The sequence below is a fragment of the Lutjanus erythropterus genome, chromosome 19 (genome assembly GCF_056507025.1).
Source record: "Lutjanus erythropterus isolate fLutEry1 chromosome 19, fLutEry1.hap2, whole genome shotgun sequence".
Lineage (NCBI taxonomy): Eukaryota > Metazoa > Chordata > Actinopteri > Lutjaniformes > Lutjanidae > Lutjanus > Lutjanus erythropterus.
Window position 1 is genome coordinate 8,558,768 of NC_139335.1, and position 25,961 is coordinate 8,584,728.

At 40.9% G+C, this 25,961-nt stretch overlaps 1 protein-coding gene across 1 annotated transcript in view; it reads left to right on the forward strand.

The window, feature by feature from the left end:
- Positions 1-25,961, forward strand: part of LOC146309253 (1-phosphatidylinositol 4,5-bisphosphate phosphodiesterase delta-3-A-like) — a 33,374-nt gene that overhangs the window by 1,648 nt on the left and 5,765 nt on the right. Inside the window, exons 2-12 of the mRNA XM_084743638.1 lie at positions 11,910-12,074; positions 17,815-18,043; positions 20,725-20,854; positions 21,345-21,570; positions 22,731-22,932; positions 23,018-23,162; positions 23,452-23,604; positions 23,696-23,848; positions 25,063-25,213; positions 25,364-25,480; positions 25,755-25,933. Of these exons, the coding sequence (XP_084599764.1) occupies positions 11,910-12,074; positions 17,815-18,043; positions 20,725-20,854; positions 21,345-21,570; positions 22,731-22,932; positions 23,018-23,162; positions 23,452-23,604; positions 23,696-23,848; positions 25,063-25,213; positions 25,364-25,480; positions 25,755-25,933 (1,850 nt within the window). The remainder of the gene's footprint in view (positions 1-11,909; positions 12,075-17,814; positions 18,044-20,724; positions 20,855-21,344; positions 21,571-22,730; positions 22,933-23,017; positions 23,163-23,451; positions 23,605-23,695; positions 23,849-25,062; positions 25,214-25,363; positions 25,481-25,754; positions 25,934-25,961) is intronic.

Consider the following 25,961-nt stretch of genomic DNA (forward strand, 5'->3'; position numbering starts at 1 on the left):
CATCAGACAGGTAGTGATACAAAAAATGGAAAAATAAGAAAGGAAAGAAGAAAATAAACATTTGTGATGACCAAAACATTTAATTGAGGAGTACTGAATACTGATTAAATGTATTTTTTGCAATGATTTAGAAAATAAATACTTCATGGGGTTACTTTTGACCCATGTTGTGTATCAAAGGAACAGCTAAAGTGTTTAAAATTACATGGAGAAACTAGTTTTATACAATAAAAAATGAATAAATAAATTCAAATGTCAAGTTTTACTATTTATTTGTTTTGTAATATTGTGATAAATATCATATCATGGACAGTTTGTCATGGTATTGTTGTAGCTTGAGTTATTGGTGTCATAACATCCCTGGTATTTACGGTCTGGCCATGTGCTTGTGACCTACTTACCTGGTTCTACCCCAAGTTCAAAAACCAGGTCAGGCATTGGCATCAACACTGATATTAGGGAGTAAAAAAAAAAAAAAAAAAAAAATCAGATATCGATATATAAGTAGATATTTATACAGAATATAGAAAATAAACATAAACACACACAATCCACAAAAACTGGTAATGAAATAGTAAACTTTCATTGGTATTTTTTCTAAATAACTATAATAATAATAAAAAAAAACACAAATAGAGCAGAATATATGTGTATATTAACGTGAATTAAGAAAAAAATGATCAAACATACACAGAATGCTAAAAAAAAAAAAAAAAAGCTGCGATAGGTCAGTATATGGTTGATAATATGCGTCCATCAATGTATCGGTCATGCTTTAGTCATTTTATTAGAGAAAACAGTGTAAGACAGTTTTCTAATGTTGTAATTCTGACAGCTCACTGACACATCAAACACAGCTGAAATCGACTGTGTGTGCGTCTGCATGTGTGTGTGTGTGTCTGACTGCGTGTGTGTGGGTGTGAAGTTGAAGTGATCATGTGCTCAGTAGCCTACTGGCGTGATTCAGGCTCCTCACCGTGTCCATCCCAGCCTACTCCCTCTCAGTCCAACAACACTGACACTTCACACGAGCCCTCCTCTCAGCTCATGGTCACACCTCGGCCTAAAATAGACACCTGCTGAGCAGCGACAGAGCACCTGTCAGAACCGCAGAAAAGAATCTGGACCACCTCTGATGCTCCGCGTGCCATTTGACCTATTTATACTGTGCAAATCCATAAATTCACAGTCTTTGTGGGGTTCATACAGAGAATGGAAACGTATTGAATTTGAGTTATTTCCAGGTCTGGATAAGTATGGAAAAATAGTTCTGTTTCCAGACTATTGGCCCTCTTCTGGTTTTTAAAATCTAAAAGTCAGAATTTCTAAAAATAACTCAACCATACCAAGCAGAGTGTCTTTCTGAAGCATCTGAAGTGGACAGCCAAAATGTTTAGCACTGTGTGAGAGGACATGGGCCAGAGTGAGCCTGATGGCACTGAAAGCAGCGCACCTTTAGTAAACATGTACGGGTTATGCCGTGGTGTGTTTATCTGAAAAGTGAAAACATCCATCGACTCTGAATAAACAAGGTTACACAGACGCCGTGAAAATTAAGTTATTAAAATTTTTTCAACTCATTTACAGCTGTTATTTATAAAAGAAACTAAAAATATGGGGGAACAACAATAATATTTATTCACTGTGTTAAATAATATTAAGAGTCACATCGGTTAGTTTACTTACTCACTTTGGGCAGAGATATGTGACATTTGGACATTATAATATCATACATACATGTTACCAGTTTGATTTTAAATCCATTTATTTATTAAGTTAAAAACGTCTGAAAATTCTACCGAGAAATCTGGAATAATATGGAATTTTGAAGTGGAAAATTTGTAGGAATCTTGTCTTTGGCAATTTTCTTTCCCCCCAGAATCCCAAGTTGATGTTCCCACTGTCATAGAGGACGGAAGAAACTACAAAAATATTCACATTTGGAAAAAAAAAAGGACTCAAAACGATTATCAAAGCAGTTGGTGATTCATTTCATAGTTGGCATCTAATTGAGTAATCTAATATTTCAAACGTTCAAACTGTCGGTAACAAAAATCCTTTCGGTCTAGTAATTGTTTAATTGTTGCAGCTCTACTTACAAGAGCTTTTCTGTTCTTGTAACACATGACCAGCATTTATTTTGGCCTTCAGATAACTGAAAATCCTGAACACTGAACGACAGCAGTGTGTGCGTGTGTGTCTGTGTGTGTGTGTGTGTGTGTCAGTGCAGGGATCCAGGCTGTGGCTTTGACACAACAGACGATGTTGAAACTCTGACACTATGTAGACACTTGTTTAAGCATTACTGATGTTTGAGTTATGAAACCGTATCTCTGTGCCTGAAAATGTAACACGCAACCAGCAACGCTATTTTTGAATGTACCGCTAATGCTGAATAATGAAGCCAGTGAGGTCACCCCCACCCCCACACAAGCCCGACCCCTTACCGCCATGTGTCGACATAAATCAGTCAGGTGGCTTCAGCCCACCATGTCCTAGCGGCTTTTTAATCCGTCCTTACATCAGATGGAAAGCAGCACATAGTTTTGTCATTTACAGGAGGGAATGAAGTGACTTCAGAGGGTTTGTGTCATGTGGTGTCACAAGACGTCTTAAGGAGGTCCATTTTCATCAGTGTGATGAAGACAAGATCAGTCATTGTAATGAGAAACCTTCTCTTAATCATGACTTAGTATCTTAAAACAAGAAGAAACTTTACTGCACTTTGCTTGTTCACATTCTGTGAGCCTGTCTCTAGAGATAAAGTGGTAAATGTGACCTGTCAGCCTGAGATTTGTTAGTTTTCTTACATAATGTTTGAAACAGACAACTGCACATATGGATAAATATACTCATTGACACAGACGTCCCTGGCGGTGGATTTGATTTCAGAAAGACTCCGAGGTTGTCAGCGGTGTTGTTAACTCTGCAGCTCTATGACAGAGAGAGACAGCAGTCAGCTCCTTGTGTGAACAAACAGTTTTCCTGTGCTCAGGTTCTACACAAACAAAATCCACGACTTGACTTCACAGATTTGGACTGGAGCTGTGACCCACAGCTGCACCTATTGGCTGAGTGTACCTGCGGACATTGCAAACAGTTAATATCAGTTTTCATGGTAAAAAAAAAAAAGTAGAATACATGGATTAATTTTAGGCACATGCTTCTTGCACCCAGTTGTCAGTGGCCAACAATGCAATTTGCACCCGTGACAGAATAGCCACTGTGGCTGTTCAAACTTGTGGTATATATAGCCTAGCATAGCAGAAACAAGCACTCAGGTGTCAATAAATTGCTCTCAGGGTATAAATAGCCAATGTGGCTGCAGCATGTTTCAAAAAGTTGGGACAGGAGCAACAAAATACTAGAAAAGTTGTACAATGCGCAAAAAAAAAACACCGGCGTGGAACATTCAAAGAGGTTAGGAGCATCCTTGAGAGGCTCAGTCGTTCATAAGCATGGGTGGGGTGAGGTCACCACTTTTTGTTAAAAACTGTGTTGGCACATAGTCCAACAGTTTCAGAACATTTCTCAACACAAAATCGTCACCATTTAAAATCTAATGAAATCTCTGCACATAAAGGGCCATGGCTGAAAACTAATTTTGAATGCATGTGACCTTTGACCTCTCTGCTTTGACTGCATTAAAAACCCACATAATTGCATAAAGGATACTACATGGCCTTCACGGCTCGTCCGAGATGGACTGACAGAAAGTGGAAAAATGTGCTGTGGCCTGACGAGTCCACATTTCAGACTGTTTCAGGAAATCATGGACGTCAGGGCCAGGCTGGGAGGAAAAGAACCATCCAGATTGTTCCCAGTGCAAACTCAAAAGCAGCTGTGATGGTATGGGGGTGGCATCTTGGGTAACTGTCACATCTGTCACATCTGTGAAGGCCCCATCAGTACATACAGGTTTTGGAGCACCACATGCTGCCATTCAGACGATATCTTTTTCAGAGACGTCCCTGTTTTTTTCAGCAAGACGAAGCCAAGACACACTGTGCACGTGTTAAAGCAGCGTGGCTTCACAGTAAAAGAGTTCAGATACTAGACTGACCTGCCTGCAGGTCAGACTTGTCTCCCACTGAGAAAGTGTGGAGCAGTATGAAACAATTTCACTTTCAAAACTTCACCAATTAGTGTCCTCAGTTCCCAAACATTTCTCAACTTTTTTGGAATTGGGGTTGTAGGTTTGTTGCCTAAACCTAATCAAGTACTTCTGTTGGCTGTTGGTTGTAATGTGGTCTACTAAAAAAAATGGTTGAGTTGATTTCGCAATTGTAATTAGCATTTTTACACACACAGGAGTGGGTTTGTGGGATCCCAAACAATAAGGCAGTAAAGCGAAGGTCAAATCAGCATTATACGACTACAACTAAATTCATAAATCATTGACAAAACATAAACTGCATGGTTACAAGCCTGCCTTCTTGTCCGGGCTTGTGAGAAAGTTAACAAACTTAAACACATCAAAAACTTTCCTGATTGTTGATCAGTCATCCAAACACAGCAACAATCCAGAAGAAAAATGTGACTCACTTTCCACGATGTGGTTTCCTCCTGAATGTCTGCCCTGAATTAACTTCGGTAGTCAGAGGAGAAACTCCAACAACTAAAGATCTTTTAGTTTTAGTTTAGTTTTTTGACAAATTATTTAACCATTTTCTTCAAACATGAGTGAAGAAGGTAAAAGTGAAATCTTATCTTATTCAAAAAATGGTAATTATTTCACCATCCAGATATTAAAGTAGAAATCTGAAATATTTTTACTGTAATAAATCAGAAAATTTGAAATCCTTGCTTCTCTGTCCACCTTTGAAATTTTTATTCCAGCCCGTAACTTGTGTTACTGTTTGCCCGTTTCATGTTAAGCAGAGGTCAAATTAATGCCAAATGTTTGCCAAATGAGTAAATGTCTGTATATTTTAATGCCGTCACGGCAGGGCACTAAACTCCAAAGTCTTTATCTTCTTAGAGCAGTGGGCTTTTATTTTCAGGATAACGGTCTTAACTTTACATTGACAGACAGTGTAGGACTCGTCTTGTGCTCCTGCAGTCTTCCTGCAGCCTGCCTGAGCTTCCTCAGATCTGGGGAGGAGAGGGCAGGTGAAAACAACTTGCTTCAACTACAGACTGCATATTAAATAGGATTCCAACCAATTTAATATGCCGTCTATGGCTCCTCGCTATTTGGACTGTGTTACTCATTTTTGGACACACAGTTGTTGCTCCTTTAAAGTTGTGATAGCTGATTAGAATTAATCTGCTGGACTCCTCACTGTGTGACCATCTCTCGCTTATTAATGAGTAAATGAATGATGTATCCCTCATTATGAAAGACAAAGAGAATGCGAGAACTGAACGCTGCTTATTTTCAGCTGAATACAAAGAGGCTGCTTCGCTTTCATGTTCTGCTGCGCTGCCGTCCAAAAACCATTGGCAGTAATTCTTTATTTGAAAATAATACTCAGTTTGTTTCTAATCCTTTTTCTGTGGAATCTGTTCTCATATCAGACGACGCCACTGAGAGTCACAACCCCAAAGTCCAGACTTTTTTTTTTCTAGCTTTCCCCCGATCATCTTTCGAGTCTGAGGCTGTGCTTTCTTAATTTTAATTAAAGATTGGACCTCGGACTGAGACATACAGGGACGACTGCCTTATTTGCTGCCTGGCCTGTCTCGTGGGGACAGCTGTGAGACAGAACCGAGAAAATTTAATTGACCCTCCACCCATATCATATCAACAACACCCTGACTCGTCTATCTTTAAGTGTAGAACCCTTGCTAGCTGGCTCTCGTGACAGTTGTTATGCTGAGAGAAATGTGAACCGTGTCCCAGGAGGAGCTGGTATGTGGGCCTGAGTGAAGAGGACTCATGCAGACACAATCTATTACTGACCGGCTGATATGGTTATTTTCTTTATGATCCTCCTCTCAGTTTGGAGATGGCGCCCCCGCTGCTCACAGAGTCGATGCACCCTCAGGGAAAATATTCCTTATGGGATTGATTTGACTGTTTATTGTTCTCTCACTGCTGAGACAGCTGCAGAAGCCCTACTCTTCTTTTTGCTTTTAGCCGACGCATGAAGCTGTTACTTATTCAACAATTTCGTATTTTTTAAGGGATGGCAATGTTGTTCCTAATGAATGAATTCTAATGACTTTGCAGGTCCTCTGACATTTCTTCGAGTGCCACAATGAGTTTCACGTTTGTGCTTTTAGGCAAAATATTTCATGGATTGTCATTAAATTTGGGACACAGATTCATGCCCCTCGCAGGATGGATTGTAATCACTTTGTGGATCCCTTAACTTTCCATATGGCATCATCATTAGGGTCGAAATTTTAATCTGTCCAACACTTCACTATTTTATCGCCAAAATACCTGAAAAACTAATCATATTACAAATCTTTTCTGCAGTTCTTTGTGTTTATAATTAAATAGCAAATGTTAGCATGCTAACATGTGAAACATCAGTGTGTTAACATTGTCACTATGAGCACAAATGCATGCTCAAGTTACCATTTAGTTCAAAACACTGTTGTGCAAATACACAGACCTGCTGGTGTGGTAAACATTTCTTGTAATACAACCATCAGGTGAAATTTTTCCAATATTTTGGGTTGCAACCAAATACAACTGACATTGCCTTCACCCTAGCTTTGTGTTTAGTGCTAATTAGCATGCTAATGCACTGAACATCAGCATGCTATGATTGTCATTGTGAGCATTTTAGCATGCTGATGTTAGCATTTAGTATAAAGCTCTGCTGTTGCTAGCCTCACAGAGCTGCTAGCTTTGTAGCCTCAGAGAAAGCAACAAAAATATCACAGTTTAACTACAAAATACCTAAGAGAAATTATGATTTCTCTATGCCACTAAAGGGCTATAGGGTGGTCAGATGCTAACAAACCAAATGTGGGGAAAAGAGTGTGTTTGTGTAGGACACAAAAGTAGAAAATAAACATTTCTATCCTGCCCTGGAGCTTGTAGCATCTTACTGCTTTTCCCTCTGGTTGATTCAGTAGCACACAATCAACAATACACCAGTAGTTTCCTGGTCTTTGTTGCAGTGGCATTTCCTTTTCTTTGTCATAGTTCCCATCATATGACACCTAAATCTGCGTAGCTTGTGACTTTTGTGGTAACTTGCAATTTTCCCCAATGGGCATTGAATGCACCTGACGCAGCTTTCCCTGCTTTCTTCACATCCACTGGATAAAAAGTCAGATTTTAGAAAAGCATCTTTCCTGCAGAGGTTTGACTTTTTAAAAACTAGACCCAATCAAAATGAGGGACATGGTCTCAATAGGGTGGGTGTGGGCGAAGGCATAAATATGGACAGCTTTTCACCCTGTAAGAAGTGGCAAATGTTGCAATTGTACTGAGATGGTAAATATCATTAATATAGGTTGCCATCATGAGTATGTTAGCATACTGATGTTAGCATTTAGCTCAAAGCACTGCTGCGCTCAGGTAGAGCTACACAGAGCATTTAAGCATGATTGTAGACTCTTGCTTTAACCTTCTTGCCTTTCCAACATTGCTAATTCTGCTGCTTTTCTTATTTGTCTTCTGCACCGTGTTGAAATCCTTGCAGAGTAACATCAGCATGGTTGCTAACCAGCCGGCATGCAGGGCTTTGACCGTCTGATAAAGTGGATGTCAACCAGATTTTCAGCAGGAGACTATGAAAACAAAACACGATTCAGCTCTCAGGCCTGAAGAGTCGTGCCCATCCCTCCATTTACACTCTTATGAATAGGCTTTCAGGAGCGTGGGCTGTTGTGTATCAAAATGTGAATGTGCATTGTAAACTGTGGATTGGCCCACACTCACAGGCTTGTGCTCGCTTGTCCTGTCGCAGTTAGATATTAAAACGAAGCAGGTAGGAGAGCGTCAGTGTGGTTATGGCTGGAGAGACAGCGATAAAAGGTGAAGCAGTGGGGTGAGACAGAGGCATTTAAGGCTGTTTGGGCAGCTTAGCGTGGTCAATGACCTGCAGTTAATCAGGTCCATGTGCTCTGCTTGTGGGAATGCCTTGCATGTGGTAACAGCTTGGAAAAACAGGCTTGTTGTGGATGAAGGGCGGTTAGGGGGATTTCTTTGTGTTCGACCCTGATGGGGAAGAATCCACGGCTCGAGTTTGTTTCTAGTCGGGGGGGGAGAGGGCCGAGAGCAGTTTCTCTTGTGCTGCAGCTTTGGGGGCCCTTTGAGGAGCTTCAGCCATTTGGCATTGACAGTCTGAGGGCTGTGATTTAAAGGAGAGAGAAAGACAGTATGCCAACTGTGTCTGGACAAATCGTCAGGGGTGAGCAGAAGAGACTAAGCCATGAAGAGTAATTTGACAAGAGAGAGAGTTTGTTTGGACTTCTCCTTTGAGCAGTCCTGAAAGAGAAAAGAGCTCTGTGAGAGGTCCCAGTCATTCATCCCCGCAAAAGAAGCAACGAGGCATAGCTGAATGTCCTTTATTAGCACTTGTACTGTAAAGCTGTAGCTGCATTATTTTGTCATGATAAGTTATAAAGCACTTTGCTATAACCACCTTCTTAGTAGCCCTTTAAAAACAAACTTGACATTTGATTTCAGCTGTATATTTTGTGATGCATTTTACACTTGTTTTGCAAAATGTAAATTTGTGTTAAACAGAACCTTAAACAGACACAGTTGGAGCTTAAATGTCTGAACATTTTCATATAAGTTATTTTTTAAATATTTGTCCACATCATCCCCACTCTCTCTCCAGTGATTTCTTGATTTCTACTCCTTAAACTCTATACCTAAAGTCCCACTATAGCTAAAGTCAAGGAAAAAGAGAGTTTTGTTGCTGAAAATAGTTGATGAACACGTGAAAACACTGAGAACTATGTTGTACTGAATTGTGGAGTTGAACCATGTTGTTCATGATTTCTGTGTTTAGGATTTTTTGGGTGGACCAGTGCCATGGTCGCCCAACATGCAAGCTCCACAAACTGACACACAAACGACGCCGCCTCCCCTCACCTTTCCTAACAGTCAGTTATGACCATACCTCAGCATCTCTCTCGGTCCAAATCAGCCCAGCAGTTCATGTCAGCTCACTTCAGTTCCAACAACCGTTAATGCAATTTTGTTAAAATCTGAATATTTTGACAGAATTTAATTACATCTGGCACAAACGTCCACTTGGACTCGAGGATAAACTGATTAGATTTAGAGGCTCAAAGGACGTCGAGGCCCCACAAAACATGTTTTTGCTCATAATTCAAGAATTCATACACTGATTAAGGCAAAATTTCACACAAATGTCTGATAAGATAAAATGATGACATGATGACAGTTTATGTCCAAAAGCTGAAAGGTCAATTTCACTGTGACATCATCTGTCACATGTTCAGCTCTCTATCAGTCCTCTGTCCTCCTCTGTAAAAATAGTATCCAAGAAAAGACAGCATGTAGTTATAAATAATACACCTTTTAGTAAGTCAATTCAAAGTCTTCACTACATATATCATACAGACATGAATGTAAACAGGAACTTCTCTTGTTGACTGAGGCTGTAATTCTGGTTCTTGCAAAAATGTCCACTCCACAGTATTGGATTCCACCCTGCGTCATGTTTGAACTTGTGGAATGGGAGTAAGGGTCAAACTACTGTTTAAACTGTCTTTGCATGTCCTTTCAGCTTCAACCCTGAAGTCCAAAAATCATGAGGCTTAAACTAAAGCTGCGACTATCAGTTTTGTTCAGTGTCAAATATTGTGCCAGTTATTATTTTTTGATTAATCATTTTATGTTGAAAAAGTTTGGTCTATAAAATGTCACATTACAGTTTCATCCTTAAATTGCTTTTTGTGCCCAACTAATAGTCCAGATTCCAACTAATGGTATAAATTATACTTAAGACCTTAATTTAATCAAAAACAGCCCATGTGAAAATGTGCAGAAATTAAAAAATAATTATTTGTTGTGCAAATATTTGACTTTGTGATTGATCATAATTTTTTTTATAAGATTAAATCAAACTTAAAGCTTTGTTCACCATATCTGTAGATCCCTCAGGCTTTTACCTTTTATTTTCTCCTACAACAGCACATCCCTCACCTTCAGTTCTCACAGCAAATAATAATCCGTTCTGAGGCTCTGAATTTGTTTTAGCATCTTGATTACATTTCCATAGTGAGGGAGATGAACAGTAAAGCAGTGCATGGACCTTAAAACTTTCCTTTGTGCTGTCTGTTGGCCTGCAACTGCCCCGAGAGAGAAATAAATCTACAAATGATCATGACTGATTCACAACTCAGCATTCGATTTCTCTCAGCTTTACTCTGAACTTAAAGTATGTGGTTTATTTTTAGAAGAAAGTCTAGACTGGAAGAAAACATCTCTTTGATAAAACATGAAGTCGCTTTTCAGGACAATCCATGCAGCTTCACTAAGGATGAACTTCTGGTCATTTCCTCCATGGTTTGTATATAAAACACAAGCTTGGGTTTAGAGTATAAGCAGCAAAGTGTTGACTATATTTGTGAGGGCAGCCTGACAACAAGGTCCTTTTTCAGGGAACTATTACTGCAGTATGAGAGTTAGTCATTTTTAAAAGCAGCATCCGCAGTCGAGCTCAATTATCTATTTTGGTCAAGTGTCATTTAGTGAAAGCGGCCACGTCACTCTCTGCCCCTGATGTTTTTAACCTGACAGTCAGGAACAGTTAGTTTCTGTAAAACCACAGAACCCCTAAAGGACCTTAAAATGTTTATATTGTAGTGTATGTACTGAGATCATTAATAATAATATTGTACTTCACAGTATTTTTGAGAGAGACTTTTGACTACTGACTTTGGTGATCTCCTGCCATTTTCTGCAGCACCATGAAGTTCTTTGGTGTGGTTTTGGGTGAAATTTCTCAACAACTGTTTGATGAAATTTAATCAACATTATACCTGCAAAACACCTAGCATTGTCATCGTCATTGACAGCATGTTAGCATGCTGACATTAGCATTTAGCTTAAATCACTGCTGCTGCTGCTGCTAATCACAGCCTCACAGTTTCTTAGTCTTGTTACCTTTGCAGATAGTACCAGACGAATCAGATTTGGCACTTACTACCAAATTAGTCTTTCTGTGGTACTAAGAGAGAAGTTTTTAGAACCCCAATATACAAACCCCAAGTTTGAACTGGCTCAGGAACACTTGGAAAAACTTTTGTTAGGCAACAGAGGAAGGTGTTCATGGCATCATGGGTAACTATCACATCCAATATTGAAAGGTACATGCAAGTTTTGGAGCAACATATGCTGCCATCCAGATGTTTTTTTATCAGAGACACCCCTGCTTATTTCAGGAAGACATTGCCAAGACACATTCTGTATGTATTAAAGCAACATGACTTCATAGTACAAGATCACAATCACAAGAGTACAATCAGGTACTAGACTGACCTGCCTGCAGTCCAGACTGTCTCCTATTGAAAATGTGTGTTTATCAGTTTGCACATTAAATATCTTGTCTTTGTGCAGTATTAATTTGAATATGGGTCAAAAAACTCTTGCAAACATTGCACTCTGTTTTTTTATGCTTCACACAACATCCCAACCTTTTTGGAACCGGGGCTCGTACTATTTTTTTTTTGGCTTTCTCGTGACTTTTTCATGAACATCTCTACTCTTTGAATTTGCCAACATTGTGAAAAGGATCAGGGGAGATGAGTGTGTGAACAGCAGACAGCGTGAACTTCTGATGAACCTCATTGGACTCATTACATTAAGTCTGTATGTCATCACAATAACACATCACCAAACCCAGTCCAGCTCCACCTGCTGATGACACAGTGACTCAGTGTCAGGCTGAATCACAGTTTATTTTCATATTAAAACTTCCTGTTGTGTTTTGTGTGTATTTATGTGTGTATGTGTGTTCCAGGACTGGACAATGAGGACATACGTGTGATGATGGAGGGCTCCAACATGGTGAAAGTTCGCTCTCCGAGGTGGCAGAAGAGCCGAAGCCTGCGGCTGCTGGAGGACGGACTCACCGTGTGGTGCGAGTCCACCAAGAGCTCCCGCAAAGCCAAAGCCCGCCAGACATGTGAGTGTTGCTGAATCTTGGCTTTATGAGAGGGAGAGCAGTAAGGAGAGCACAATGTGTGTGTGTGTGTGTGTGTGTGTGTGTGTGTGTGTGTGTGTGTGTGTGGGTTGGTTTGAGCAAACCAGTCATCAGGAGGGAGAGTTTAAGGTGGAAAAGAGGCAAAGGACCAAGTGGACAAGGGAGATAGGGAGGGTTAAGGAGGAAAAGGAGCTCTGAAAGTGAGAGTGCTCATGAATAGGAATTGGTCTTCTCTGATATAAAGAGAGGAAACTTAAGCGATATCAGATTAGGAAAGAGCTTTGCCTGAGGGGAGGCTTATCTACAGGGGGGTAATGTAGAAACAGACCAGCAGGCCTTCCACCAGTCCCGTACAGACTGGGATGTGAGTCAGCCAGCTTATTGTTCAGAGTTGTTGAGCTGTTGTGTCTTGGCTTTATCTCATGCCCTCTCCTCCACTTTGCCTTATTGAAGGGGGTTACTCGTTTCTTTGGTGAGTGAGGAGACTAACAGTGAGATCTGCAGCATGCATGAATGTTTTCTTACTTTTCTCTTATATTTGTTCTTAAATAAAGCGGTATGAAAATCCTTGTGGGATTTGTGAAATTTGTGCTGAGAGCCGATCTCTTCTTACCCACCTGAGTGTGTTGGCGAATCATGTTTGATCTTAAATTGGATGCACGTGCCAGGTAACCTAATCTTTAAATGTAAACACTTAAAAGTATTACATGAATAAATAGTTATCTAACATTTTTCTTCTGTGTTTTCATTAAGTCAACTAAGTTTTCTTCATCGTTAATATTTCAAAGCACCAAGCATTAAGTGCCTTTTGTGCATACTGAAGCCCTCGTAAATTTCCTTCTTCCATAACAACAAACAGGAAATACAACAGTATTAATGAATGCCACAAAAGTTCTTGAACTGTTCACACGCACAATTTAAGATCAAATCTGTGTGTGCGCATGATTCATGCATGAGACCCAATAATTGTGTACCACAGTGGTGAACAAACTTTTTAGACCATGTATTCCCTTCTGCATCCCAATCAGAGTGACACACCCTTTGTCCCTCACATGTTCAAACAAAAAACAAAAAAAAACAAAACAAAAAAAAAACCCAACATCGTCAGGGCGAAGGCTGATACTGCAACAATCTGAGTTAAACTGCAATCTGCCACATGAAGAACAAAAAGAATGACACATCCATGGACACAGATACAGTAAGCCAGGGCTGTTCAACTTCAAAAGCAAGTCGGCCATACAGAAAATGTCATCAATTAATGGCTACAAATAACCCTTACAGTATAAAGTTAATAGATTTGTTCCTCCAAACCTTCAGGAAAATGATTTGACTTGTAGTGCCTCTTTTCGTTGTAGTCTTTTCATCACAGGAATGCATTTGTTGCACAATAAACACCCCGGTTTATTACTTGTTGTGACTGGCAAAGACAATAAATACTTGTCAGTCCATTTTCTCTGGAATTAGCCATTTTCACAATCAACCTTTTGTCTCTTTAACTGTCTTTAAAGACAACAAGACTCTGAAAACATTATTGTCACAGTCTCTGATGCTACCAAATTTTTCCCAATGCCTGACTTGGTCATTAATGATGTATTGTCCAAAATTTGGTACTCTCCACTGGCTATTTTTTACCTTTATCTACCTTTATCTATCAAGTATTACCTAGTAGATGAAGGGTGGTGGAGGACCTCCACTTAATATGCGTCAAATGAAACCTGTGCCCTTGTTGTGAAATGTCCTTGTAGTGGCAGAAGTCTCTCCAGACGTAAACTCAAAAGTAAAAATATCTGCATGGTTAGATAGGACTGAGTGAGAAATAAAGATTTTTTGTAATTTGGGTGGACTGACCCTTTAAACTTCCATACTGGTTGACTGGGGCGCCTGTGTGAAGCTGGACCACACCTGGTAGTGAAGTCCCTTCTTAGATGAAAACGTATATCTGATAATAAGATTGTGAAGAAACCTTACTGTGCCGAGAGTCTGAGTTAGCAGTGACCTTTGCAAATGAAAAGAATAAAGGTTAAACAATTCAAAACAAAAGACAAAGTGAGCTGAATGGTTTCTATTGCAGCAGATAACAGGAAACAGGAAAAAAATAAGGTCGAAACCAAGACCTGGCACGTAGGGTTTAAATACAATTTACTTTGCCAGCAGTGCAGCTTGAGGTTGGCTGAAAGCAGACTGTAAAATACCATTCCCTCTTCACCTTCATTCAGATCTCAGCAAGCCATCTTTCTCATTTACAGGAAATGATTTACAAGGTGAAAAACAAGACCAGTCTTAAATTTACAAGCTGTTTAAATGCTATTTTGTAAAATGTTTGTAAAAGGATTTAATACTGTCCCTCCTGGAGTATTTAAGGCATCATACGTGAGAACTATAACAATTAATCTCAGTAAGGAAGTAAAGGAGAACTTTGTGCCCATAATGCAACCATTGTTTTACCAGTCCTGTATTAGGGACGTTGTGTCCAAACTTGCCTGGTCTTTGATGAAGTTATTCAGGAAATTAAATTGGGGATGTCAGTATGTAGGACACATGTCCCTATCACAGCATCTCAGTTACACCGGTGGCCTAAATTACAGGCAGAGACTTTACATCTGACTGGGGTGTTAATCGTAAAAAGAATATAAAAGCTGAGAAGATGAGGGTTTTTTTTGTTTTGAAGGACAACATTAGCTCTTTTAACCTCAGCAGAGGTGTTGCACCAGCCTCATTTTTTCCATATTGACACAGAGAAGGTATTTAAACACAAGAGATTAAACTCTGAGGAGAAAGTCAAAGTGCAGGGCATTTAGTCTTAAAGGGATAATGCAGATTTTTTGAAGTTGGGTTGTATGAGCTACTTTCCATAGTCAGTACATTAACAACAGTAGATGGTGGTCGACATGCTCCCAGTTTGGAGATGCAGTGGGTGTGCCAGTGTAAAAAGTTAAGCAATGGACTGCTGTGGACAGGGTCAGCAGCAAAATGTGTTTTAGCCACAAAAAAAAAATCAATATCAGTAGAATATTTTCACCGTTTTACCTCGCGGTCAGACAGCCTTTTCTGATAGAAAACCACCATTATCAGCTAAACATCCAGTAATTTTACCTCACAGAACACAAGAAAACATGGTGAAAATATTCTAGATATAGCCTACACTTACACTGACATTGATTTTTTTAAGGGACACATTTTTTGGTGGGTGTCAACTTCACTTCAAAAAATCCAAACTGTCCCTTAAAGTTCTTTACATTAAGTTTTTTTTTAGAGCAGATTCTTCTCTCTTGGAGAAGGGAACTCCTGTGAAGGTGTCAGCTGACATGCATGAGATCAATCTCCCTCATCCTCTCTTATTTTCTTCCATGTTGCTTGACCTTTAGCCCTCCCACCTCCCCTCTGTTTGTGCTCTCCCTCCTGATGTTGGAATGCAGTTCAATTCGAACCCCCGCTAGCCTCACAGAGGAGTGGGTCGGCGGGTGGGTGGGTGAGTCGGTTTGTGGGTCAGCGGGTGGTGAAGGCCGCCTTGATTGTGCTGTGGCCGCTGCAGCCAGAAATAGACGGCGAGTGGTCGAGTTGCAGTGCGTAACACTCTGTACAATGATGACAACAAGCAGTGGGAGGGCAGATACTGATAATGTCACGCTGGCAGGCGGCTGAGGACCATATCTGTGTGTGTTAAGTGTGTGTTTGTGCAAACTGAGGATGAAGGCTTGGCTGGGTTCCTCTTTTCTGAGCTCCAGGCGCTTCTCCAGGTCCAGTATGATCTGACGCCTGCAGATCAGTGCTGCGTCTTCTGCTGAAAAGCACTTGGCATGGAATATAACACTTAACACTTGTGCTGTTCCTCTCTACAGCACACACGCACAAGCACACACACACACACATGCATGTCACTTTTGCCATGTCTCTGGGATAACCGCAAAGCAGGAATGTGGAGTAATTTTGAAGAGGTGGACAGCAGAGGCTTTATGACCTCCAGCAAGAGAATGAGGCTATTGTCAGTGCAGACACTGCTTATTACTCAACTGAGTGATCACCACTCTGCAGTAGAGCAGAAATAGATGAGCTCCCGTGTTGAATAAAGTTACCATCCACTTGTAGCCAGTGAGTGTTTGGCCATCTTTTCTGGACAGTGAGTGTTGCCCAGACTCAGCAGAGCTCAAGTATGAGATAAACAGATCGCATTAACTTGTAAATCTCAACCTTTTTGGCCCGTGAATCCTCACTAACAACAAAAAAAAGGAGTATGGAGAAGAAATGTTGCTGCGAATACCTTGGAATCCCCAGGAGGAGCTGGAAAGGGTTGCTGGCGAGAGGATCATCTTGAATATCCTGCTCAGCCTGCTGCCAGTAGGGATGTTAATAATTAATCATTAATCGTCGTCAAGAATATAACCGATTAAAATGTATTAATCAGTACACTGACTATAAAAACAGCCAGCAAAGCCTGACATTTGAGAAGCTTGAACCAGCAAATATTTCGCATTTTTGCTTTTAATTAGCGGAACAATACATTTATTAGGAAAGTTGTCACCAATTAATTTTCTTTCAGTTAACTAATCAATTAATTGACAAGTCATTGCAGCTCTACTTTGGTTTATGCATAAACATACACAAGCTGAAGTAATGGCATTCCCATCAGCCTCAGCTGTACTTTGTGTTTAGTGCTAATTAGCACATGTTAGCATGCTAACATGTTCACCTTAGATGGCAATCATGCTTAACATCTGCATGTGAGCACTGTCACTGTTAGCATGTTAGCATGCTAATATTAAAGCTACTTAAAGGAGTTTCTTTTTTGGTATAAACTTTTTTATTCATATAATATGGAAAACAAATAACAGAAACAAATACAAAAAAAGAAAAGAAAAAATACATCATGGCTGAATTTACACAACAATAATCAAATATGATATATGAATCCAAAAGCTCTTTCAGTTTGTCAATAAATTACTGCAAGGAGTTTTTACCTGATTATGAAGCAGCCTCTATTTAATACTTGTACTTCTATATAACCTACGTAAGTAAACAAGAACATCAGAGAGAAGATCGGATATTTTTAGATAGTTGTTCTTAAGTCCTGCCACTGGGATGAATTCTCCTTAAAATCGAATGAAGTACGCCTTTGTTTAAACTATTACAGGCAAAGTCACAGTGAGTTAGTCAGTTCAAAAGAAACAGGAAAAGATTTTTTGTCCATAATTTTATTTTTGACGCTACATTTTATGGTTGTGGTGGTCGAAAACACTGCCTCTTTTGTCCACGGGTGCCTCAAAAATAAACAAAATATGAAAGCTCCTTGTAGCTGATTTAAGAATTAGCAAACACAGCCTCACACAGCCGCTAGCGTGGCTTTACCATATATTCTCTATATTCTCTCTCTCTCCCATTGAGTTAGTAACTGCAGTAAAGTTCAGTAGAAGACCTTGCTCTTTGACTGCACCACCTACAGGTCCAGCTTTCACTTGTGTTCCAGTTTGTGCGTGTGAAGTGTCATAAAGTTGCAGGTTAAAATTATCCTCTTGAGACGCCTGTAAACTCTATGTTATATTTTACAATCCTGTTGCTATGTCACGCTTCTCGATGGGATTTATGAACGCTTAAAACATATGACATTTGACCTTTCAGCTGCTTTGCTCCATGTGTTGTTGTGATGTCCTGCCAAAGCTGTGTTTGCTTGACGACACAAGTGCTTCTTTTGGGCCTGAACCCTTCTTCTTCTTCTCCTCTCCCTCAGTCGCAGTGACAGAAGTGGAGTGCGTGCGTGAAGGCTGCCAGTCTGAGGCGCTGAAGCGGCTGTCGGGGTCGGTGTCGGACAGCCAGTGCTTCACAGTGGTCTTCAGGGGAACCAGGAAGAGCCTGGACCTGCTGTGCTCATGCGAGGACGAGGCCAAGCGCTGGGTGCGAGGGCTCCGCGCCTTGAAGGAGCACGTAGCCAGCATGACTCAGAAGGAAAAGCTGGACCAATATCCTGCCCAATTTCCAATATGCTAGAATAAATATAGTGTGGCTGAGGCAGCACTGCTATGGTGACTGACTCTGCTGTCACATGTGCCATCCCACACCCACAGCATAACTAAGGTGAGCAGTAATGACTAGATAAAAAAGCCCTGTCTAAATATAGTCCAACTATCACGGCTAATTACAATCCCTTATAGCCAGAGGATAATATGAGGGTAGGTATCGGGTAGTGGATAATGCTTCTCTGTTATTATATATCATCAGGGAAATTATCTTGTTTATGCACGTATTGTTTATCATGTTTCATACTGTAGATGTTTAGTAGTCTAGGTGATATTTATCTGGTGCATGTGTGGGCTTCCTCTTGAAGGCAGGTGACAACAAACTAAAATAAGGCTTTTGTTGCTATCGACTCTTTTATGTTGTCACATTACATTCATCTGACAGACGCTCTTTTCTCAAAAACAACTAAAAGTTAATGTTTAAATGGTGTTCATAATTTAAAGGGACAACTCACCCAGGCAAAATCATCTATCTGTGTAGATTGTTTTGGTGTGAATTGTAGAGTTTTGGAGATATCGGCCCTAGAGATGTCTGCCTCCTCTCGAATATAATCAGGCTAAATGGCACTGAGCTTATGGTGCTTAAAGGGCCCAAACAATACATTAGAAAATCTCAACAGAAAAGACTCTTTTCAGATATTGTGACCTGGTTACTCAAGATAATCCACAGACCTTGTTGCGAGCTGTTCAATGTAGGAACTGCTTTCTGTCTACGGTAAAATTTAGCATCGGTGGTTGATGCGTCATTTGACGCTTCTTCTGCACAAAGTGGACCGTTCATGTGCTGCCTACCTCACTCACAAAGAATAAGTTGTTACAATGAGGAACTATACAAAACAAAAAATAGATTACATCAAAAAGCAGCACTGTTGCTTTAAATAAGGTAAGAGGAATGACGGCAGAGGATTGTTAATCGACTCAGTGTGCTCTTGCCTGCCATTTATTTCTAACTTGACAACTGCATGTTAAACAATTAAACTTAAAGCTACTACAGGGAGTTTTTAACTGGTTACAAAAGTTATGAAACAAGCCTTGTTGACTTTTTCCAGACAAAGTTACAGTGAGTAGTCTGTTAAAGCAGTTAAAAAGAAGCAGGAGGATTTTTTTATTGGGATAATTGGATTTTTGATGTTATATTGTGTGGTTATTATAGTGTGGAAACTACTGTTCCTTGTGGTGGCTTTAATATAGCATATTTAAACATGATACTGGGTCTGAAACTGTCCCACAGTGAAGAAGTGAAGTGGAAATCACTTCAGTTTTTGCTCAAATCAAAGTGAGTTTGATCTTATTTATTAAATATTTTCTGTGATGAATAGGATAGACTTACCAATTTATCTAATCGGTGTTCTGAGCTGCAACATCAGCAGTGTAAAACAGACTTGGCAGCAAATCAGGGCCAAGTATAAAAACATCAACAGTCATCCAAAGTGTCTGTAGCTGCTTCTTCATTCTGTTCGTGTACGGATAATCTGCTGCGTGACATTTAAAGTGTTAATATGACCTGAAGGAAACATTCAAAAAATGATTTTCTGCATCACCAACTGAGGTTTTCATGACAACGTGATGCACACAGTTTGCAGCTCTGCTCATGTAACACCTCTCCTCAGCTAAGAATCTATATCACTCATAAAGAACATCATCAGGAAAATAATTAATTAAAAAGAGACACTTTTTACAGCCGATTTAAGATCCGATCAGACGGGGTACATCTGTCAGATTGCAAAAACAGCAGTGCGGTGCCTTTTTTTATTATTGTTGCTAGACAACCACTGACTCAGCTATCCAGCCTTTTCTCTTCTGCATTTGCCGTGCAGTAAACTCAGATCCGTACCTTTATATTTTGGTTAGCAGGAGGTAGTTTCAAACAGTGTGTGACACCGTCAGAAAGAAGAGAAATTACAGGCAGCTTGGCCAAGACGGTGAAAGTGAGCCAGCGTGACACAAACCGTGAGCTGTATGTTTTCAGTTATTAGTGCAGTTTATATGAATGATAACAACTTACCTGAGGGAGGACACTAATTTGTCTCCTGGCTGCTGTTTTCTGTTAAATTCAATGTAACTGCATTTGGTAAAGTTGCACAGCTCTGACTATCCAGCAACAGCCACCACTTATCTGTTCTGCATGATTATTATTTACTAGCATCTGTAAACTTTCCGACATTAAGTACAAAAATGAAGATGTGTGGGTCCATTACATTTTCAATACGGACAAAAACATTCTTCTGTCAGTTGAAGTTTTAAAGCGAGGTGTTCAGAGTGCTCCTGCAAGAAAACAATGTGCTCCAAGCATCCAAAATGTGCACCTGAAGTGCATTAGCAGCGCACGAAATGCTTCCTACTTATAGAAAACAACTGGAAAAAAAGATGCCTCTCACTGTCAAACTTGTACGGTCTGATCATGGCTTTAATCCGAAACTTTTACCATATCCTGCTCTGGACCAGGTTATGAGTTCAGCATAAGTGATCTAACCCATTGATTGTGCTTCGTAGTACACCCCTCCTTCACAACAACATCCACATCAGGAAGCAGAATCCAATCTAAAGTGTCACATTATGAATCCAAAGACTGTGGTAAACTGTTTGACTCTAGTCTTTAGGTTTTATTCCTTAACTCTCTACACTTGGATCCGAGGCTACCTGCGACGAGCAGATCAGAACCAGGACGGCAAGATGACCTACGACGAGGTCAAACGGCTGCTCCAGATGATCAACATTGACCTGAGTGAGCAGTACGCCCGCTCATTATTCAAGGTCAGGGGCGACACGTGTACAGTTTGTGTGTTTTTTTAAGCACCTGTAAAATAACCTCTGGTTACGGTCAGCAGATGTGATTCATAGCTCTCAGTTTACTGTGACAGCCCAGAGTCTGTGTTCAATTACCAAGCCAGCAGCAAGTCCCTCCACATCTTTATCCCCTCCCACAACAAATCAAGAGCCAGTTATTTCTTTATTGGGGGGGATTACTGCCTGCTATATCCCTCAGCTCTCTATTACAGCTGAATTGTTGGGTTTTATGCTCCTTCCTGATGCAATTTCCAATACTGACCCTCCTCAGAGAACCGTATTTTTAATGTGAGCTTGCACAGCTGGCTTGAATTATTATGAAGATGCTTTCCCCACAGGGAATGTGAAGCACTCCCAAAATAAAAGCATGCTGTGTTTGATGTGTGTCTGTCTTTCTCAGCGTGTGTTTGATTGTTTGTGTTCTTTTTTTAACTCATCCCTATCCCCTGCACTCCAGAGGTGCGACCGATCCGGTGATAGCCGGCTGGATCACAAAGAGATCGAGGAGTTCTGCAGGGAGCTGCTGCGGCGGCCTGAGCTGGACGCCGTGTTCAGACACTATTCCAGTAATGGGTGTGTGCTCGCCACCGCTGAGCTGCGAGACTTCCTGGGAGACCAAGCAGAGGACGCCTCGCTGAATCACGCTCAGAGCCTCATACTCACCTATGAGCTCAATGACTGGGGTAGGTCCTGAAAGCACTCATTAAAGGCTTTGAAGGAAGAACCCAAAACATTTTCATATAAACACTGTGAATGTTCCTTTTGATGCTGTCTGCTGCCTGACAAAATAATGATTTTGATTTAGTCTATGCCTATGAACAGTGTTGCCAGGTTGGGTGGTTTTCTGCCCAGTTGGTCTCGTTGGGCTGCATTGTGTGGGTTAAAATGGGCTTGGGTGTGTGGACAGAATTTGGGCTGGTTTAAAATGAGTTGACTGTACTTTCATTATAACAGGAACTACTTGCAACATCATTATTTATTTGGCTTTTTGATTGCATGCGATTGCATGTTGTTCTCTCGCTCCCTGTTCATGCAAGTGTGCGTGTGGGAGGGCATACTCTCAAGACTTTGGTGCAGTTGGCCAAGTTAAATAAAATGTCAAAAAGGCAGAGGGCAAAAATTAAAAAAAGTTTTATAGTTCTGTTGTAGCCTCCTATTTGCATTACATCCCACTTGTGAGCACTTAAATTGTTGTTTTATGAATTCATCTTTATTGTTTATTATTAATAATATTTTGGCGGTTTTGTTAATCGGTTTAGGTGGATTTGGAGCAATTCTTGGGCTGGAAAACATCAAACCAATCTGGCAACACTGCATGTGAAAGCATGTGCTATTCTAAACACTGAGGGAAAGTCATCTGCTGCACAATAATATGGTGCACTTTAAAGCTCTAATATGTAATATTTCCCCAACGAAAAGTCTAAAAATGCTAGACATACAATGTTATATTTTTTTTAAGTTGTGCACTTGAAAGAACAAATATATACATACATTTACATTTTAAAAATTCATAAATAAAAGAATAATTAAAAAGAAAATTATACATAGAAAAAAAACATTTTTAACAATATATCAGGAGTTACAGTGCTTTTCAATAGTGCTGCTGTTCCATTTATCAGTTTTACTCATTAATTTTAGCCTGATCATGTTACAGGAATTCCATAAAAATGTCCCATATTTTTCTAAATTTATTTGATTATCCCTTGACTACATCTGTTAAATTCTCCAGAGCAAGGCAGGACATAATGTCTCGTAACCATATTGTAATATATGTTATTTAAACCCTTTAATTAAACACTCAACAGTTTTGCTTTTGTGGAAACACTTTTGTCGTTTGTTACAGCTCAGAAGAACCAGTTCATGACCCAGAACGGTTTCACCATGTACATGCTGTCCCAGGAAAACGATGTGGTTATCCCCGAGCACGCCAGAGTCTACCAGGACATGACCCGCCCTTTGTCTCACTACTTCATCTCATCGTCACACAACACGTACCTTACCAAGGACCAAGTCACCAGCGCCAGCAGCACTGAGCCGTACATCAGGTATTCAGATGCAGATATCGAGCTTTCCTTCGCTCGCTGTGACCGTCCTGAGGTGTGATATTAAGCGTGCGTCTCTCACTGACAGAGCTCTGTGTCAGGGCTGTCGCTGCGTGGAGCTCGACTGCTGGGATGGAGATAAAGGAGAACCTGTCATCTACCACGGCCACACTCTCACCTCCAAAGTTCCTTTCAAGGAGGTCATTGAAACCATCAACCAGTATGCCTTCAGGGTAAGAGGAACTTGATTTGATGGTGTAAATCCTCAGCTATGACAGTGTGCACGCTGCTCTGTGTTACCGCTAATGAAATAAGTGAGCACTCAGTCAGTAAACAAATCCAGATTCCTGACTTCACGGCCTGCTGCACTTCTTGCATACTTGGCTCTGAGGCAGCCCTGCGGTATTTTTCTTTTGACATACTATAGCACTACAGTGTGCCACAGCTCCTGCGTTGCTATTATGTGATTTAATTGCATTTTAATGAATTGGCATATGAGTTTTCCTTTGATTCTCCCTGCAGGCATCCCCATACCCTCTAATCCTGTCCTTGGAGAACCACTGTTCTGTGGAGCAGCAGGCTGTCATGGCCAAACACCTCCGCAGCATCCTGGGCAGCAAACTGCTCACCAGGCCGCTCAGCAGCCAGCCGCTGAAAGATCTGCCATCTCCCGAGGTACAACACACACAGCTGGACCCTCTTCTCAAAGACCGCTGGCTGTCTGGTTTTCTAATGAAGTAATTTGTTCCAATGACCTTCGCTGCAGGAGCTGAAGGGGCGGATTCTGGTTAAAGGGAAGAAGCAGATTCCTCATCTGAGCCAGCTGGGCAAGAATGGCAGCTGTGCCAGCTTCTCCTCGAGCTCTGACGATGAACTAGCGAGCAGCAATAAGAACACACCCAGGAAGGATCCTACAAAGGTCAGTTCAGGAGGAGCTGTCATTAAAGGGGTAGTTTGAAGTGGGGTTGCATGAGGCACTTATTCATCGTCAGCGTATCACCTGCAGTATATTGCAGCTGACAGGGCCTCAGTTTGCAGCAGGAGTTGCAGCATGGAAGCTAAGCAATGTACTGCTGTGGAAAACGTATTTTAGCAATCTGAAAGAAGGCCCACCTAAAAAACTCAACATTAGTTTAAATGTATGCTACATTTTGAATATTTTCACTGCTTTACCTTGCTGCGCTGGATGATCATAAACACCTTTATCTAAATATCCCATGAATAGGGACCTCACAGATACTATACTTCAGGTCATAATCTATATTTAATTCATGAGGTGACAGGGTTTTCAGCCAGTGAATCCAGTAGTGTTCCCTTCTAGAAAGTAATACCTCCAAGTCACCTCCTCTTGCGGGGAGACATACCCTGTCAATTCCAATATATCTTAGAGGAAATTGGGTGATTGAAGTCAACAAAATGTGCTGCTACTGGATAATTCATGTTTCTGCATCTAATAGTGTTTCTGTGCTGAGCTCTGTGGTATTTTACTCGTCTTGACAACTAATGACATACTGCATAAACAAGTGATAAGACAGATGGCTAAGTTAGTGTGACGTGTGTGAAATCAGTAATATTTACTTTGCAGAACTCCGTGCCTTGCTGGTCTACTGCTGCCTTGATGTGTTAGTTAGTTTGTTATTATTATCATGTGACTAAAGTGTTTTAGAGGTTAGTTCCAGTTCACCAAAGTCACATAATTATGCAAAAAACTCACCGGCCGAGGCAGCTGCAGACCAGCAACTCCTGTGTTCTGCAAGGTAAAATGACTGATTTCTCCAGTGGAGTCTGACTGAGCAAGATAGACTGACATTTTATGGTGATTTCCAGTGGGAGAAGGATGTCTGACAGCAAGGTAATATTTTTGGATGGGCCTCTTTTTAGGTGGCTAAAATTTGTTTTGCTGCTGACCCTAGGGCTGGACTGGTAGTTTAGCATTTCTAAGCTTGTCTGCCTCTCCAAAGTGGGGGCATGTCGACCGCCATTTACTGTAGGTAATACACTGACCATGGATAAATACCTCATACTTCACACACTTCAAATAATCCAAACTGTCCCTTTAAGCCTGAGACGCTGTTGAAGAACTTTGCAGATAATCAACCAATTTTCTTTTATGTTCCCCTTTGTCCTTCCCAGGTCTCTGCTAAGCTGAGCCCAGAGCTATCAGAGCTGGTGGTGTACTGCAGAAGTGTCTCCTTCTGTGGGTTTGAAAACATATCTGAAAAACCTCCAAATGAAATGTCCTCCTTCTCTGAAAGTGACGCCCTCAGGCTCATCAAAGACTCGGGTACAACAGTGGAAATAATTGCATCTTGACATGATAGAGAGAAAGTCAAAAAGGATTTTGTGACATCGCATTGCTGCAGTTGATTCTACAGAAAATATAATCAGCCTCCAGTGTATCATGGCATGTGGTTTTCTATCTTTTCATTTGCAGGGAAGCTTTTTGTGAGACACAACAGCAGGCAGCTGAGCCGGATCTACCCCTCCGGCCAGCGCCTCCAATCATCCAACTATGATCCTCAGGAAATGTGGAACGGCGGCTGCCAGATGGGTTAGTGCTCCAGACTAGAAGCTAGGATGCTGTTCTGACTGCAGCAAATTAAAGCAATTCATTTGAGAAACATTATGTGGTCAGTAAGTGCCAAAGAGATGTTACACTGACTCTCATTTCTGCAAATTGCTGCTACACCATAACACACTGATGTCACAGCTTTTACTGATTCATCGACTGTAATCCAGCGTTCACTGACGCTGAAATGTTTTCTGTTGGCACGTGTGCGATCGGGCTTTGCTGCGTTACTGACTCCGCTCTCTGTGCTGCGCAGTGGCTCTGAACTTCCAGACACCCGGGGAGCAGATGGACCTGAACCAGGGTCGTTTCCTCCCCAACGGTCGCTGCGGATACGTCCTCAAACCGAGCTTCCTGTGCAGCCCCACGTCCAACTTTAACCCTGAGAACACGGGAGGAGGCCCTGGTCACGTCCCCACCCAGCTGACCATACGGGTGAGTGGTGACCTGAGAAAATTTTTGC